The sequence below is a fragment of the Chamaea fasciata genome, unplaced genomic scaffold (assembly GCF_029207755.1).
Source record: "Chamaea fasciata isolate MVZ Bird 193981 ecotype frontalis unplaced genomic scaffold, bChaFas1.0.hap1 SCAF_21, whole genome shotgun sequence".
NCBI lineage: Eukaryota > Metazoa > Chordata > Aves > Passeriformes > Sylviidae > Chamaea > Chamaea fasciata.
Window position 1 is genome coordinate 8084104 of NW_027094106.1, and position 16887 is coordinate 8100990.

The window sequence follows — 16887 nt, forward strand, 5'->3', positions numbered from 1 at the left end:
TTTTCCACGCTCTGCATGACGCCGGAGCAGCTCCTTTCGCTCGGAGATGTTAATGACTCATTTGCTTTTCTCCTGGCGGTCCTGCCCCCCTCCGCCCTTGGGCAGCGCCGGGCGCTGGGTGTTCCTTTCTTTCCCCGGATTTACAGCCAGGACTCTGAGCATCCAAGTGACGATGTCCAAACCTCCACGAGCCTTTCCCTGGCTCCACGAGGGCGGTGGCAGCAGGGCTGTAAAAGCTGATGAAACCACGGCAGCTTCAGCCACTCGCTGTCAGCGCTCATCCCTGCCATCAATCCCAGTCCTGGGTGGGCACAGCTCCTCTGTGACACAGCCTGGCATTCCCTATCCTCTGGAAAAAACTTTTCCATCGTTTTCAAATGACACAGGATCCTTTTGGCTTGCTTCTCCCAGCGGCAGCCCCCGCGTGGCATCGCCCGTCGTTCGGTTGCTGATTAAGCCGAGCACGCCCGGCCTGGTGGAAAGTCCTTTATTATGGAAGGAGGATCTTGATAAGATACTTGTGTCTGCCCTGTCCTGCCTCTGTGTGGGCAGTTAAAGAGTAAATAATGTGGGCAAACAGGCAGGGGAAAAGATTTCCAATGCCATCAGGGATGGCACTGGTTGGTACAGTTTGAGAGACTTTAAAACAGTCAGAGTTTCCGAGAGGGCAGAGTCCTGAAAAGCAGAGCCCCTGTACACAGTGACTCAATAGTATTTGAGTTATTGAGCTGTTGAAATTCTGCTTAAACCGTTCCTTTTCATCCTAGCAGGCAGATTGGCAGGTCTGGATAATGGTGCTGCAGGAGACCCTTGGGTGGGCTGCAAAGCCCAGAGATGAGAAAACCTGGAACTGCACAAAAAATTACCCTTTGTGTCAAGCCACGCCAGGATAGGAGGGGGTTTTTTGCTAGGAAATAAGGAGCAGAAAGATTTCCAGGAGCTCTGCTAATCCCAGGCACTGAGATCCCTCTCACTTGGACCCTGATCCCCATGGGAGTGGCTGTGGGAGCACCCACAGCTTTCAGAGGTGACTGCTGGGATGTGTCACAAGTTCCTCCTCCTAAATTGCATTTAGTGGGTTGTTGGCAGCACGGGCTTTCACCCAGGAGCTGCACAGCAGCTCTGAAATGATGATTGTGTTCATCTGGAAACTGCTCCAGTGCCTTCCAAGGCATCTGATTTCATAAAGGGCTTTTATGGGAGATTTTGGAGTGAGGAGTGATCAGTTTTCCTATTGCTTGCAGAGACCAGCACCCCTTTTTTGGGTGGGGGGATACACTTAAGTTAAAAGGACGAAAACACCTGTCCGGCACATTTGCTCAGACCCCAAAGATTTCAGTCAAAATTCTTAATGTCCTTTTTCTTTCCATCTGCATTTTTCAGCAAAGACAAACAGCCTCATAGTATTTCTTCAAAGGAATGTAAATTCCTTGAGGAAGTCTCCGGAGTTCCCAGCACCGCATAGCTGCAAACCACAGACGCCTACGGCTGGAAGTTCTGCTCTGCTTTTAATTTTGGGGCAGGGAAGGAATTTTTTTTCGGAGGTTTGGGTTCACTTGTGCTGGGCCCGTCAGCCCAGACTGCTGCTCTCTGTGCAGGGGAGTGTTGACTTTGGCTGCCTGCAGAGTTGCTCTCCCTCCACAAGAGTATTCCCCCACCGAATCTGATGACATGGCGCAATTATTTCATTAGGATTTTCCAAAAAAGGTTCCCTCGGTCTCCTGTAGTGCTAGAAAGACCTTTTCCTTCTGTTCTCTTGTTTCGGCTTCGGCAGCTTTGCCTGAAAAATGCAATTACAGGCGGCTGCCTGAATGCTCGGGAGTGGGGAGGGAGAAAGAGCAGCCTGGAGGGAGAACTTGGGGGGCTTAATCCGGCTGCCAAAATCCCTGCTATTGGGGAAAGCACCGCTGGATTGGGGGCAGGATCTAGCAGCTTTTTGGGTGCTCCCCAAAACCCGTGCTGGCGGCACATTGGGATGGTTCACACTGTGGGTTGGACCAGGATGCAGAGGAGGGCAGCTCATCGGGAACGGTTTCACAGAACCCCAGAATCATTTCTCTTGGAAAAGACCTCCGAGATCATCGAGTCCAACCCGGGACCCATCCCCACCTTGTTCAACCCCACCAGAGCACTCAGTGCCACCTCCGGTCTGTCTTTACCCGGGGACGGCCACTCCGCCACCTCCCAGTGTCTAATTCCGTGCGGCTGCGGGCGAGGGGCAGCGCTCGGGCTGGGATGCGGGAGGGGGGGACGGGGATGGGGACACCCAGGAGGACAGGGACGGCGGGAAGGGCGAGCACCGGGACGACGGGGAGAGCCCGGGACACGGGGACACCGGTTGGGTACAGGGACACCGCTGGAACACGGGGACAGAAGTGGGATGGGGACACCGCAGGAACGCGGGGACAGAAGTGGGGCTGGGACACGGGGGCAGCGGTGGGACGGGAACATCGGTTGGATACAGGGACACCGCTGGAACACGGGGACAGAAGTGGGACACGGGCGGGATACAGGGACGCCGCTGGGACACGAGGACAGGGCCGGGACGCCGGTGGGACACGGGCCGGGACCCGCCCCGCCGCTGTGGTGGCCCCTCCCCGGCCCCGCGGCCGCCCCGCCCGCCGCCGCCGCCCGGGCGCAGCCGGCGCAGGGAGCGCAGCGCGGGCAGGGGCCGGGCCGGGGCAGGCACCGGCGGCTCGGCCATGGTGGGGCGGCTCAGCCTGCGGGAGGTGCCCGACCTCCCGGACATGAGGAAGCGGGGCGACTCCGGCCTCGACAGCCCCGACTCCGGGCTGCCCCCCAGCCCCGGCCCGGCCCCGCCGCTCTGGCTGCTCTCCTCGGGCAGCCCCGACCGCGCCGCCAACAACGGGCTCCCGGAGCCCGAGCCGCCCGCGCCCTCCGCCGCGGTGAGTACCGGCCCCTCCCTGCGCTGCCCGGGGCCGCCGGCAGCCTCCGGACGCTCCGGACCCTCCGGGCTCCCGGCCCGGGGCCGCCGCGGCAGGTGCGGGGCCCCGGAGGAGCCGCTGCCCTTCGGACCCCGCCGTGCCGCAGCCCCGCGCTGGCGGCCCCGAGCATCCCGTGGGGAAAGGAGGGTGGAGAGCCGGCTCTGGCCGCTGTGGGAATGGGCTGGAACGACCGCCCGCCGTTTCTCTCCGGTGTAACCGAGCCCTCTGTCGTGTCCCGGAATGCGTCTGCAGCGGGAGGGAAGGATCCCGCCGGGAACCGGGGTGGCCGGGGATTTTCACAAAGCTCTGGCTGCAAGGGAAGCTCCTCTCCCTCCTGCCCCGGCATCGCGGCACGGCTTTGGAAATCCCTGTGGAAAGTGAGCTCCCGTTATTCCGGAGTGACCCGGAGCAGTAACTTTATTGTGAACAAACTATGGTTTCGGTTAATTTTGTTTTTTCACCAAATAGCTTTTGGATGTTGAGCTGCTGGTACAAATACTTCGGAGGCTGCAGATTTGGAGGAAAAATCCTTTTTCTAGAGGGGTGCTGCTGTGAAATTGGAAAAGGCCATAGGCAGGGAAAGATGCTCACAGCCCCCAGCCCCTCGACAGTAAACACACGTGCAGAGGTGGCTGCAAAAACACACACGGGTTGGGTTCCATCCCTTCAGGGCTGCTTTGGTTTCCTCGGGCTGTGGGGATTCGGTGTCAGCTCGTGGTGCTGGGTGTCGGGAGAGGAGCACAGGCAATGAATCACCGCTCAGCGGGGACGAGTTAATCCTTGCCGGCACTCGGTGTGTGAACTAGGTTGGATTTAATGCCTTCAAACTGGAGCCAGGGCGAAGCTGTGGAGCAAGGAGGTGGCTCACGGCGAGGTGCCCTGTGGTAATTTCCTGCTGTGGTCTGTCCGTGGGCGTGTGGGGTGGATTCAGCAAGGAGGGAGCTCTCACGCACCCATAAAATGTTGGTTACAGCTTGAGCGTGGGTTAATACAGGGAACAGACTACACTGCATTCCTCTCATTGCCCAGAGTGGCTCCTCTGAATTAAGCTCCTCAAGTTAGAACTTTATCTTCAAAAAATGCTCCTGGCCGCCTCTAGGATGCTGTAGACCAGCGTGGAGTCAGGCCTGAAGGATGCACCTGTAGCACATTAATGTGAACCTCAACAGCTCCACACCAAGGGATAAATAAATCTGTTTTCCTGGGAAAAAACTTTTGTTGTAACACAAAAAGTTACAACAGTAACGTGAAACATTTTGCAATTTTTTTGCAGAGTTCCGTGTTCTCCCCCAGCCCGGTTCTCTCCAGCTGCCCTCCGAGATTGTGTCCTTTATCCTTTGGCGAAGGAGTTGAGTTTGACCCTTTACCACCAAAGGAAATAAGGTAAATATTGTGTTACAGTCATCTCGTTTGGAGGGAGTTAGAGGAGTTTGCCTGTGAAGGAGCAGTTAGGCCTTATCAGTGCCTGTGAGTCAAGTTAATTTATTTGCAGAGCCATTGTTCACTGCAGCTGTACATTCCTGGACCTGGACATTTGTACAGGCCAAAGGAGTGTTCAGCCTCTTTTAATCCCACCCATATGGTTGTTTTGTTGGTTGTTTTTCCAGGAAGACTTTCTTATATTTTACTCTCCTGCTTTTCCTTCCTTGCACTGCTCCAGAATGTTGCCCTTCAACTGATTAACCAGGAGGTGATTGTGAGGGAAGAGCTTCAAAGATCTTCCTAGGATGGTTTCATTAAGGGAAAGAAATTTTGCTCTTGCAACCTCATGGTTTTATAATGAGCCCTTTCTGTCTTAACAGCTGTGGCTGGTTGTGTGAACTAAAGGAAATGGTAACATTCAGAGGAGTGCATAATTCTTTTTTTTAATGCGCTGCATCACTTCACAGCCTGTGAATTATTCCTTTGAACACCATGATTTGCAGTAATGAGAAAAGAAGGCTCCCGGGTGATGACTGTGCAATTAGAGGGAGGCTGATAAAATCAAATGGAAGCCTAATGCAGGGGAGGGTAGGGAGAATTATGTTCTGGTGTGGGGAAAGAAGCCTGTGCAGTGGCTGGATTTGGAGGCAGTTAACTCCTTGCTTGGTGGAAAAACCAACAGTGAGTCGTCCCAGCGCGAAGGAGATGAAAACTTCCCTTTGCACCCCGTGCACAGAGGATTTGCCTGTGCAAACTGGAGTGTTTTCCTGCCAGCTGAATCTTCAGGAGTTTGTCTTTGGAGAGTGCCCCGTGCCAGGGGTGATAGCAGAGCACTCCCGTGTGATTCCTGGCAGAGAAAAGCTGAGGAGATAACGTGTGCTTCCACGGGCTCGGAGGAGTTGGGAGGTTTATGTGCCGAGCCTAAATGTGGATCTGGGTTTAGGGGTTTGCAGGAGGTTTGTGCAGAGCTCAGGGCTGAGAAGAAGTTCTGGTAGTGCTGGCAGCTGGGCTAAGCAGTGATAATCCTGGGAATGCTGCTAACATAAGGCTCTTTTCTCATCCTGTAAATGTGTAAGACACCAGCAGATGGTTCTGGGTGAGGTGGGATGAGGAGCCACCCCAGAGCCCGACCGTTCCTCTTCCCCATGAGCAGAGCTCACAAATCCCGTACCGTACAGCACCCCATCCTCAGCCCTGCTTCATCCACCTCAGATGCCCCGTGTTTTGCAGGACGTCAGTCGTGCTGATGCCAGAATGCAAACGTGAAACCTTGTCCTTTTATCGACTCAAGTTATTTACTAAACATAAAGAATCATTGGCCTGAGACTGCACAGAGTTATTTCTGTGCACGAGGTCAACAATGCTTTAAGAGTGTGTTTGTGTGGCTGGAGCTTGTCTCCACAGAAATGCTCTCCTAGCTCCAAGGTACAATTGCACTGCTGTAGTTAAACCTTGTGGCATATGGGTAAAACCTTACAAAAGAAAGGGCTTGTAAAATCATGGTTCAGGCCTTGGGTACAGCCAACAGCCAGCCTGGTGAGTTCCCGTGAGAAAGGAATTGTAACAGTGAGAATCAGCTTGCACATCAATCTGTTCCTATGGGAAACAATTTGCACCTTGGGAGGAGAAAGGTTCTACCTGTGTGAAACACCTTCTTCCCAGGAGAGGAGAATGTAAACACACCTAGAGAGGAAAGTTTTTGATGGGCACGTACAGTAGCCATTACTAAGCAGTGAACCGAGTTGCAATAAGCTACTAACCAATTAGAATTAAACACGATGCCTTCTGATAAACGCGAAGAATAAAGATTCTTCATAAAGAAAAATGAGATAGATAAAGAAAATGTGAAGAATAAAGATTCGGCTGTGGTGGATAAAGAAACAGGTGGTCTGGTCTGTCTCTGCTGCGACAAAACCCCTGTAGTTACGTCAGAATTCTCCAGGCAGCAACGGATGGAACGAGAGGACGCAGTCTCAAGGGAAATATAGGTTGGATATTAGTAAAAATAACGGAAAGAGTGATAAAATACTGGAATGGCCTGCCTGGGAAGGTGGTGGATGTGTTTAGTACAAGACTGGACGTGGCACTCGGTGCCGTGGTTTAGTTGCGGTGTTCGGGCACGGCTTGGACTCGAAGGTCTCTTCCAACCCGGTCATTCCGTGACTTCTGTGAATAATCCCTCCCTGTGACCCCTGTGATTCCAGAGTAAGCCCTGTATTCCTGTTGCAGGTACACCTCCTCGGTGAGGTACGACTCGGAGAAGCACTTCATCGCCGACGTCTACCTGCCCGTGGGGCTGAGCGTGGCCTCGTGCAGCCAGACCGTGGTCTGCGTGCCCGACTGCTCGTGGCGCAGCTACAAGGCCGAGGTGCGCCTCGAGCCCCGCCACCGGCCCCGGCGCTTCACCAGCACCACCATCATCTACCCCAAGCACGCCAAGACTGTCTACACCACCACGCTGGACTACAACTGCCGCAAGGCCGCCCGCAGGTTCCTCTCCAGCGTGGAGCTGGAAGCCTCCGAGTGCCTGGGCCCCGATGACTGCTGACCGTGGCCTCCATGGTCGCTCCCATCCGCCCCTCGTGCCCTGTGTGCTGACTCAAAGCTGGCACAGACCCTTCTCTCTCAGCTCTTAGCTCCTGCTTTTCCCAGCGTCGCCACGGTTTTTCCCGCGGGAACGTAACTTTGCAAAAGGGATTTTGGCCTCTCCGCCTCCGAAAGCCGTGAGTTCCCTTCCCCTTCCCCGCGGTGGTCAGGTGAAAAGGACCTGGAGGTGCTTTCCCAGGGGGAGAAGTTGGCAGGTGAGGGGTGGTGGCTGGCAGGTGGAGATCCATTCGATGATTTGCGGCAAAAAAATAAGGGCAGTTCGCCCTCTTGCAGGGAATCCACCAGGGCATTTCAGTTTAGGTCGTGTTTTCTCCAGAAGAACCATCCCCTGGATGGAAATTGCTGGAAAAGGCCAACAGAGAAAAAAAACACCCCAGAATTCTGCATTTAACACATACAAAAAACGTTAGCATATTTGGCGTTCACGTCTTGTGTGGAGGTGTAAATTGGGAGGAAGAAGAGTTCTGAGCGGAGCGGGAGGCGAACTGCTTCTGCAGCTCCAGGCAGCAGAGACAGGATCGTGTGATTCCAGTTCTTTGGGTGATGAGGAACCTGTGTTCTGTGTGACACGCAAGTGTTTCTCTGCCTGCAGCAGGGCTTGTAACAGAGAATGCCAGGCCAGAAATTATCCCCTGTGTTGTTGGATCCTGGCGATGTGGAGGTGGAAAACCACCAGTGCCTTGTTTTAGCCCACGACTGGCTGCGTGCACTAAAGGAGCTGTAACCAAAGCAAGGTTCAAGATAAAGTGCTGGACAGAGAGACCTGGAATGGCAAAGGAGGTGCTGGATTGGGTGTGAGACATGGTTGTGGTGGGGCTGGGAGGAGGTGACCAGGAGCAAGGGACAGGCAGGGTTGTAGCGCCGAGCAAAGTCCACGGCTGTAGCTCTGCTTCCCCGCTGAGCTTCTCATGGCACAAATCCGTGTCCTTGGGCTCGGGGATGTCACTGGGATGGGGCAGCCTCTGCCTGTCTGCAGGCTGCTGGAAAACCTCTCCCGAGGGCGTGATGAGTTTGGGGACCAAAGGGAATAGCTTCAGATCCTGTGGAAGTCTGTCTGTTCATCGTGTGCCTTGATGAAAATAAGACGGAGAGGTTTCCTTCTTTTCCCAGATTTTTTTTTTTTTTCCCTGTGTTGACAGGAGCACAGAGTGGAGAGCATCTGCTTTGGGGAGAGTGGGCTCTTCTGGTTTTTTTGTGTGGTGTAGTCTCTCAGAAACACCTGATAGACCTGTCTTAGCCAGACACGGCTTTTCCACGTATTCCAAGGCGTGGGCGTGCAACACCAGTCCTGGAGCAGCTCTTAAAGAGGACTTGGCAATGCACAGCCCCAGGGGTGAGTTTTGTCAGTGGCAGCCTCGGGAGCCTGTTCTTGAGCTGTGCTTTAACGTGTGTTTGTGCAAGTGTGATGGATGGCGTGGAAGTGTATCCCAGGGAACTGAAGGGAGTTGGGAGACGAAGAGTGCAGCAGGAAGGAAACCTTGCGTTCTTATGGTTTGGGGGGTTTTTTTTGTTCTTGTTAGGGGTTTTTTTACTTATTTATTAGCTCAGAAAAGAACATCCTTCACCTTTGGTACTTGCCTCAGAAAGGCAGCTCCCAAAACAATCCCAGGATGGGAGAGGACACGGTCGGGCAGGCAGCGCTCCGGAGTTAAGAGCAGCACGGCGTCACCCTAAAACATTTTGGTCTCAGGCTGCAAGGCTGGGGAGATGTGTTTCAAGCAGATGATGCAATTCTGCCCTGACTGCTGCCCCAGGATGTCCCTGTGGTGTAACAGAAGGCCCAGCTCACCCCACAGCCCCGGGGGTTTCACACACTCTCCTCTGTGGGCCGGGGTTGCTCCATCCCTCGCTCCCGGAGCAGCTCCTGGTGCTGGTCGCTGTTGGACACAGGATTCTGGGAGAACGTGGACCCTGGATTGCTCCCACAAATGCTCTCCCAATGAATCCACTTGGCACAGATCTAAGAGGAGGTTGTTTTAAGTTGTAGCCATTAGTCCTTCCTAGTTAGAAGCGAAATATCCCACAAAAATTACCCCTCACGCTCCGGTTTTAGGATAAAGCACCTGGTTTTTATAAAGCAAGCAAACTTAATGTGTACCTCTTAAGAATATTTTAATTGGTAGAGATACCTTTTAAATTATTTATGTTCCAACATTTGCAAAGCTCTGATTAGCTCTGTGCAAGTGTTCTGGTGTCTGTGATGTTTCCCACCCCCTCCTTCTGATCTTCAATTTGTCTTTTACTTTATTGGTAATAAATGATCTGAAAACCATCCTGCAGGCAAGTCTCTTTATTTCTCACTCAAAGCTTTTCAGTGTTTATCGTGGTAGTTACTTAGAAATAAATACATCGTATTTCCTGCCAATCCCAGCTCCCCTCCTTTCTCTTCTATTTGTTGTTTGCATATTCCAGGAGGGTGTTTCCTATATAAAACTGTCTGTATTAAAAACCAAACCAACACCAAATGTTGTGGATTTGTCAATTTAGTAGGACATTGAAAAAGTGCTTTAAAGACGGCTGAAAATCCTCTCCTTAATATGTTTGAGTCGTTCATCTGGTACAGTTTTATTTTTGAAGAGAGTCTCTGGTATGAATTTCAGCATATCCTACAAAGTGAAGAACTAATCCCTTTCAAATACAACGTGAATTTAACCGGGCAGGAATTCATTTTTAAAATGTGGACGCTCAAATGCTGCATTAGTAAACACGGCATAAACGCAAGACTGGAGTGTGTTATGCATTCAGCTTTATAAAACCAAAAGAGGTGATTGTAAGCAATTGTGTCGAGAGAGATGCTGTGGTGGTTTTTTTTCTGGATTGCTTAATCTGTTCCTTTAACCTTTCCACATTTTGCAGGCGTGCTGATTCTGTTAGTGACTCTGGCAGAGCAGGAATGGATGTAATTGAGCATCAGTTAATTAATTCCTAATGGGATTTTTTTGCTCACTTCTTATTGTTCATCTGGTTATGTGCTTGTGGAAGCTCTAGAGTTGCTTGTAATGACATTATTGGGGTCTGGGGAGCCGTGGAGCTGCTTCCAGCAAAAGGCTCTGAGAGCTTTTGGGTATCCTGGAGTTCTGAAGTCTGAAACAGGAGAAAAGCCACATAGAAACATCAATTCTGTATTAAAGGGTCTATTTGAAAAGCCATTGAGACTTTAAAAGTCAGCACAGTGTCTTTCAGGGGAGTTGGGGGAGACTTTCAGATGTCACCCAACATTCAAATGCTTCCTGTAGTGAGGGCTGGGCTGTTCTCCTCTGTATGGAAACCATTATTTTACTAGAAAAATTTGAAGAGGGGGAGCACAGGGCTGTTCCATGTGATTTTTAATTCATATTGGCCTAATGAGCTTCTAATTAGCACCAACCATTCCTAGGAAGCCCTGTTGTTCTGGATGTGCTGTCTCCCTGTCGTGTGTGCTTCTCCAGAATGTCAAGTCCGAGGGTCTGGGATAACGAATTTTTGTAACAAAATAAAACACTCAACCTGACAATTGGATCAAAAGCCAGGAGGTGAGGGCTGGATTCCCACCGTGACTTTGCAGCTCGCTCAGTTTCAAGGAAGGTAAGTTCGTGTGCCTGGAAATCATTTCAGCCTCTAAACAAGGAGTCTGGTCTTTCGTCTGCTCACAGATCTGCAGTGTACAAGGGGAATACCTGGGAAGTTTAGGAGTATTGTTCGGCAATAAACCAACAGCAATAATTATCCACACTCCAGGACAAACACACAGAGTGGAACGGAGCACTTCTAATTGCCGATGGATATTTTAACAGGTTGGTTTGTTTTGTAAAATACAAATGTCCTTTCCTCCGCACGGACAGTGAGTAACCACTGCTGAGGTACAGAGATCGTCGGGGTTTGGGGAGACACCCTGGTGCAGCTCAGAGGTTCCCTCAGCAGTCAGTTCATGCTCTTCCAAAAAATTCCTGCAGGAATCTCCTTTACCCGCTGCTGCCGTGGAGGGGTGGGGAATTCCTGGCAGCTGGCAAGTGTTCCTGGATGTACAATTCATACCTCTTCCTCCTGTTCGCCCTGTAAACACGCAGCCTTTCCTCCTCTGCCTGGGGATCCTCCAGAATCCCATCCCAGCGGAGGCTTTCCCTCAGCTGAGCACAGAGATTTTCCTCTGCCCCACTCCGACCCAAAATGCTGCGAGCTGCTGCTGCTGCTGCAGCCGTGTTTGGTTTTGCATCTTCCAGATTCCCCTCTGCGGTGTTTTGGGCTGAGTCAGGGTTCCTCCCAGGAGCTGGGATTTGAAGTGCTGGAGGGGAGTGGGCCCGCTGCTTTCTGCTTTCGTGGTGCTGTTTTTCTGTTAAAATGAGAAATGCTGGTAGCAAAAAGTACCTGTCGCCTCTGAGGCTTTCCTGCTTAATTCATAAAAAGTAAAATGAGGAAACTGCTTGCCGTGCCTTAATAAAACCCCAAGTCTACAGGAAAAATGGTAATGACCCAAAAATCTTATTTTTAGGTAGGAAATGGATATTTTTCCGATTGGCCGACATAGGGGTTGTCACACCTGTAAAATGTATTTATTGAAGCTGTTAATGCATTAATAGAACTTCTGCACTGGCATCAAGTTCACGGGGTTTGCCTGACTCAGTTTAGGCAGGAAACTCATTCTGAGTCGTTGGGGATTTTTTTTTTTTTAAAGCAGTCATCCATTAATACAGTGAGCCATGTGATTTTATTTTTTTTAATAGTGTGACTTCTGGAAACTTTCAGGCACTTTTTTTTTTTTTTTTTTTTTTTTTTTTTACTAAGATAGTGGAAATGAATGGAATTATGCCTCAACACAGAAAATTTTTGGAAATCACCCTTCCCCTTCTGTAGTTTTACCAAGCCCTCACCCCCGCTGGCAGATCAGGGCTGTAAGCCACACCAGTGCAAGGGTGGATATTGAAATATCCCCTGAACATTAACAGCATCCCAAATCCCGGGCAGTTGGTGGAATTCTCTACTCCCTGGCAGGTGCCTTATGCCTCCTACTGCTTGTTCGCTGTAGTTACACGTGCTCCATCTGCGGGATAGATCTGTAGCTGCGGAGGAAAATCCCTGGATAAACAGGGGGCAGGGGAAGGTTTTAAAGCGCCATCGGTGGTTTCCTGGGAAAAGCTGCGGTTTTTTTCTCACCTGCCCTGGTGCTGGCGGTGGTGGTGGCAGTGGTGGCACTCCTGCGTGCTGGTGGCTTCTTTCTCCGTGGTGGCTTCGTGCCAGGTGCTGAGGGGGGATCCTGCTGCCTCCTGCCCAGCTCCCTGTGCTTCCCGAGGGGAATGGCTCTGGAACGGCCTGGCGGGGAGCAGGACAAGGAGATTCAGCATCCCTCCCTCCTGTCTGTGACCCCTCTGCGTCTTCCTTCCCTCCATCTCCCCTCAACCCCTTTCCCTCCTCCTCACCTTCTCCCTTCTCCTCTCCTCCCTGCAGCCTCTTCCCCTCCATCCCGGCTCCTTCCCTCCTCCCTTCCCTGCCCGAGGTCTCCAGGGCAGCGCTGGCGCAGGGACAAGCCTGGACTCGCCTCTTGGTCATTGGAAAAAGCTGCCCTGCCCTTGTCCCCTGCGTCTGCAGGTGCTGGGCTGTGCTTGTCCCTTGTCCCTTGTCCCTTGTCCCTTGTCCCCAGCAGTGCAGCCCCGAGGCGCTGCAGCATTTGCAGGGGAAGCACCAAACCCCAAATCCTCGCAGGGAGAGCAGCTCCCAGCCCTCCACGACACCTCAGCCCTGGAAATCCGGGTGCTGAGGGAAACTCGTCTCTCCTCCCCGCCTCCCGTTTCCCTTCCTCTTGCCCATTTTGCCTTTTCCTTTCCCTCCCTCTCCACCTTTGCTCCCACCAGAGCAGTGAAAGCACAGTTTCTGAGGCAGTGACACCTCTGAGAGGTTTTTGGGGCTGGTGCAGCCCTGCCCTCGCTGCTGGGTGTTGGTGGGAAGAGCTGCAAGACCCTCACGACGAGCAAGGTGAGCACACCTCCTCCAGAGGTGAAAACCATCCCTCCGAACTCCAGGAGCAGCTGCTGAGCTCCTCTTACTGGGAATAACGTGGTTTAATCCTTTCTGGGTGCTTTCTCCTCCTCCCTGCCTTCCTCTTTGCTCCTGGTCCCTTCAGATGTGGCACTGGTGGTGGCACTGGGACAGGTGGTGGCACTGGGACAGGTGGTGGCACTGGGACAGGTGGTGGCATCAGGCTCCTGCTCCCACCCATGGTCTCGTGGCCAGGCAGCAGCAGCAGCAGCAGCAGCAGGGGCTGGCAGTGATGGTGATTGCTGATGCTGGACAGCAGCCACAAGGTCCCCAAAGGCTGCCTGGGGATAAAAGGGACGGTGACACAGGACAGAAGGCAAGGAAAACGGCGGCAGCAGTGATGGGGTGTAAATAATTCATCCAGGCTGGGAAGGGAGAGTGGTATTTTTGGAGAGCAGCTGAGGGAAGGGGATTACTTGTTGCTAATGACAAGTGGTGGTTGTTGGTAATTTTATTGTGATAAAACCTGACTCGCCAGCCGGAATTAGAGCCCAGTGGGAGCTGCTGGCCTGAGCTGCCTGTAAAGAAAATCATCTCCTGACAGCTTTTCCCTGGAATGCCAGCACAGGTAGGACCAGTGTTCTCCTGGTTGATCTACTGCTGCAGGGAGCTGGGGTGCCCCTGGCACCAAATTAGGTTATCCTGAAAGGGCAACCCCTCCCCAGGCAAATCCTGGTGCACTTTTTGACTTTGAGTACAACTACACTGAGAAATTTCTCTAGTTTTCCCAGTTTACTCCCAAATCCTGTGCCACAGAGGCACAGAAGTTGTGTATGGATCTACACATGGGCTGCCGAGGAGGCCTTGTGAACTGATGTTGTGGGTGCTGCAGGCTCAATGTGAGCAAGGAAAGGAGAATTAGACCTCAGCCTTGCCCCTGCAAGCAAAATGTGGATCAGAATTGGGATTTTTTTCTCTAAAACAGGTTTAAAAAGAAGCAGGTTTTGCTATGAAGCATCAATATTCTTCCAGCGTTTGCTTTGTCTTGTGCACCCTTGAGCAGGTGTGCTCTGCAAACCAGAATTTTTTGGTTCAGATTAGGGAGAGAATCATTGACATTTTATTAAGGAGAGGTAATTAGAGGGACGAACACAGATTGAATCAGAGGATTGCAATCAGAGCAACAGCTTGGAGAAAAGCCCTGGACTTGTTGCTGTGAATTGTGAAGCAGCTGAACTGAGCTGGGGCGGTGAGGAGGGTGGGGAAGCAGCGCCAGACAGCTCCTTGCCTGCTTTCCCGGGAAATGGTCATCCAAAAATAAGGATCCAGCCACTTTCACCTCCCGGCGTTCACCAGCCCAGCGTCCAAACTGGGAATCACCTCCTGCAGCACTCCAGGATCGTTCTGCTGTACGACAAAGCTGCCTTTGAGCACCCGTGGTTCCTCTGCAGGACACGAGTCCAACCTCCCCAAAGGGCTGCTCTTTGTTTTCCGTTCCTCGAGGGATGGGGTGACACAGGAGAGGCTCCCTGCGAGGGGAAGGGATCAGCTCAGGGCACCCACAGCCAGCAGCACTGGTGAGCCAGCAGGAGGAGGTTGTTATCCCTCATTGTCCTTGTCACGGGGATGTTTAAAATCTCCGGCAGCTGCGATCTGGTGAATAATTCAGGGAAACCCATCATCGATAAAAGAGAGACTTTGAAGGGTTCTTTGGGTGGGGACTGGAAGTGCCTGGCTTCTGAGAAACGAGTCTATTAAACATTGACTCGGTGCTATCAAAGATAAAACATGTATTTAGCCTTAAAAAAAAAATTTAATGTAAAATTGTATTTATTCCCTGTGGCCCCCAGCTGCCCAGGCCCAGCCTGGCAGAGCCCGAAGCATCTGTGGGGATCCTGACAGGCAAATTCAACAGCAGGATGGATGCAGGCTCTGAGATGTGTGTCATTTCCCTGCCAGCACAGCTGGTTAAATTAGGCAATTTATCTTTCTCCTGAAGTTGGCCGAACCGTGTGTTTAATTTATTTATATTATTGACTGTGTGGAAGAACTACCCTGGTGCGAAATGTCATCATCGAGTGTTTTCCTCCACAGAACTGCAGGCTCTGTGTTCATGCAAAAATGCTTCCTCTGATGTATTTTTCAACAGCTGCCTGAACCAAAAAGAAAAATATGTGCTTGGACTCGAACTTGATTCAGGGGGAAGGTGGCTGAGGGTCTCTCAGCTTGTCCTGAGGGCTGGTGGATGTGTGGAGGTGAAAGGGTTTGCAGAGGCTCCAGATTCCTCAAGAGCCAGCTCTGAACGGGCAGCAGAAACACAATTTATTTTCTCTTCCTTTCTCTTTTCCTTCTCTCATTTCCCCCCCCGCCCCCCCCATCCCTTCCTGTCACATGGCAAATTTACAGCACGCACTGGACATTTTGACAGCAATGAGCCCAAATCCCCGCGTTCTGGTGCAAAGGGATAATTGTGTTCCTGTGACTCAGCGCAGGATCTCAGGCTGCCCCTTCACAAACCCAAATTTTGCTGCTGTTACCGGCAAATGTCTGTTACTGGGATTGCTCAGGAGGTTTGGGTCTTTCTGTTTTAAAAGATCTGAGCTCCCCTGAGCTTGTTCCAAGCCTGGCAGGTGGCCTTGTTCTGTTCTTGGTGTGGACAGGTTTTTTTAAACACCTGCAAAGTTTTTTGTTGGGGTTGGGTTTTTATTTCTTTGTTTCTTGTGTGGATTTTGGGTTGGTTTGGGTTTTGGGGATTTTTTTTTCTTTGGGGTTTTTTTAGTTGTTGGAGGGTTTTGGGGTTTTTTTGTTTGTGTGGGTTTGTGGTTTGGTTGGGTTGTTTTGTTTGTTTTGTTCTGTTTTGGGTGGAGGTTTTTACTGTTATTGTTTTGGGAAACTTTTTGTTTCTGGTCATTTTGGGGTTTGTTTTGGTGCCACCTTTCCTGGTTTATAGCTGGGTGTGTTTTTTCCCGTGGGCTCGTACTCTGTTTTGGGATGCACATCTGGCCGTGCCCACAGTGCAGAAAATGTCCTGGAGCACATCTGGCTGTGCCCACATCCCTGTTAGCCTCACCTGGAGCACATCTGGCTGTGCCCACAACCCTGTTCTGCTGGTGGTGAACATCTGGCAGTGCCTGGAGCCTAACACAGCTCCCGGGGCACATCTGGCTGTACCCAAATCACCCCAGCCTCTCCCAGCACACATCTGACTGTGCCTAAATCACTTCAGACTTTCCTGTCCACACCTGGCTGTACCCACATCCCCTCCAGCTGCTCCTAGCACACATCTGGCCCTGCCCACATCCCTCCTGGCACTCCCAGCTCACATCTGGCTGTACCCACATCCCTCCAGCCATTCCCAGCTCACATCTGGCTGTGCCCAAATCCCTCCAGCCCGTCCCTGTCCACATCTGGCTGTACCCACATACCCTCCAGCCACTCCCAGCGCACATCTGGTTGTACCCACATCCCTCCAGCCACTCCCAGCGCACATCTGGTTGTACCCACATCCCTCCCTGTCACATCTGGCTGTACCCACATCCCCTCCAGCCGCTCCCCGCGCACATCTGGCGGTGGCCGGCGCCGCTCGGGGCCGCTCGCCGCCGGCAGCAGGCGGGAGCGCGCAGGGCGGGCGGGGCGGGCGCAGGTGCGGCTCCGTTTCCGCCTCGTCCCGCCGGGGCAGCGGCTCCGCGGAGCGGCCGCGACTGAGGCCGGAGTTCAGGTGAGTGCGGGCTCAGTTTGGCTCGGCTCGGCTCGGCTCAGCCTAACTCGGCTCGGTTCGGGGCGCTCCGGGCGGAGTTTGAGCTGAGTTTCAGCGCTCGGCACGCCCCGGCTGTCGGGCGCGTGTAGGGCAAGAGCCGCGGCCGCGATTTGTGGGTTCTGGGAATGGGGAGAAGCTCGGAGGGGTTCGGGGCACCCACAGCCGGGCCTCCGAGGGTGGGAGAGTTCCCTCAAAGGCTCCGGGAGC

At 52.5% G+C, this 16887-nt stretch overlaps 2 protein-coding genes across 2 annotated transcripts in view; both read left to right on the forward strand.

Annotated features, from left to right (window-relative positions):
- The first annotated feature begins 2655 nt into the window (after positions 1–2655).
- RFLNB (refilin B) lies at positions 2656–9246 on the forward strand. Its single transcript, XM_066201875.1, has 3 exons — positions 2656–2906; positions 4219–4328; positions 6597–9246. The coding sequence occupies exons 1-3, from the start codon at positions 2703–2705 to the stop codon at positions 6913–6915; spliced, it is 633 nt and encodes a 210-aa protein (XP_066057972.1). The 5' UTR covers positions 2656–2702; the 3' UTR covers positions 6916–9246.
- A 7326-nt stretch (positions 9247–16572) lies between these two features.
- RPH3AL (rabphilin 3A like (without C2 domains)) overlaps positions 16573–16887 on the forward strand; it is a 37154-nt gene continuing 36839 nt past the window's right edge. Inside the window, exon 1 of the mRNA XM_066202279.1 lies at positions 16573–16641. The gene's annotated coding sequence lies outside the window, so the exon portion shown is untranslated. The remainder of the gene's footprint in view (positions 16642–16887) is intronic.

What these genes read in the sequence shown, in the direction of transcription:
- RFLNB (XM_066201875.1), top strand. Translation starts at nt 2,703, where the DNA reads ATGGTGGGGCGGCTCAGCCTGCGGGAGGTGCCCGACCTCCCGGACATG. An exon ending in CGCCCGCGCCCTCCGCCGCG is followed by an intron (nt 2,907 to 4,218) that starts GTGAGTACCGGC and finishes ATTTTTTTGCAG; the next exon opens with AGTTCCGTGTTCTCCCCCAG. An exon ending in TTACCACCAAAGGAAATAAG is followed by an intron (nt 4,329 to 6,596) that starts GTAAATATTGTG and finishes TTCCTGTTGCAG; the next exon opens with GTACACCTCCTCGGTGAGGT.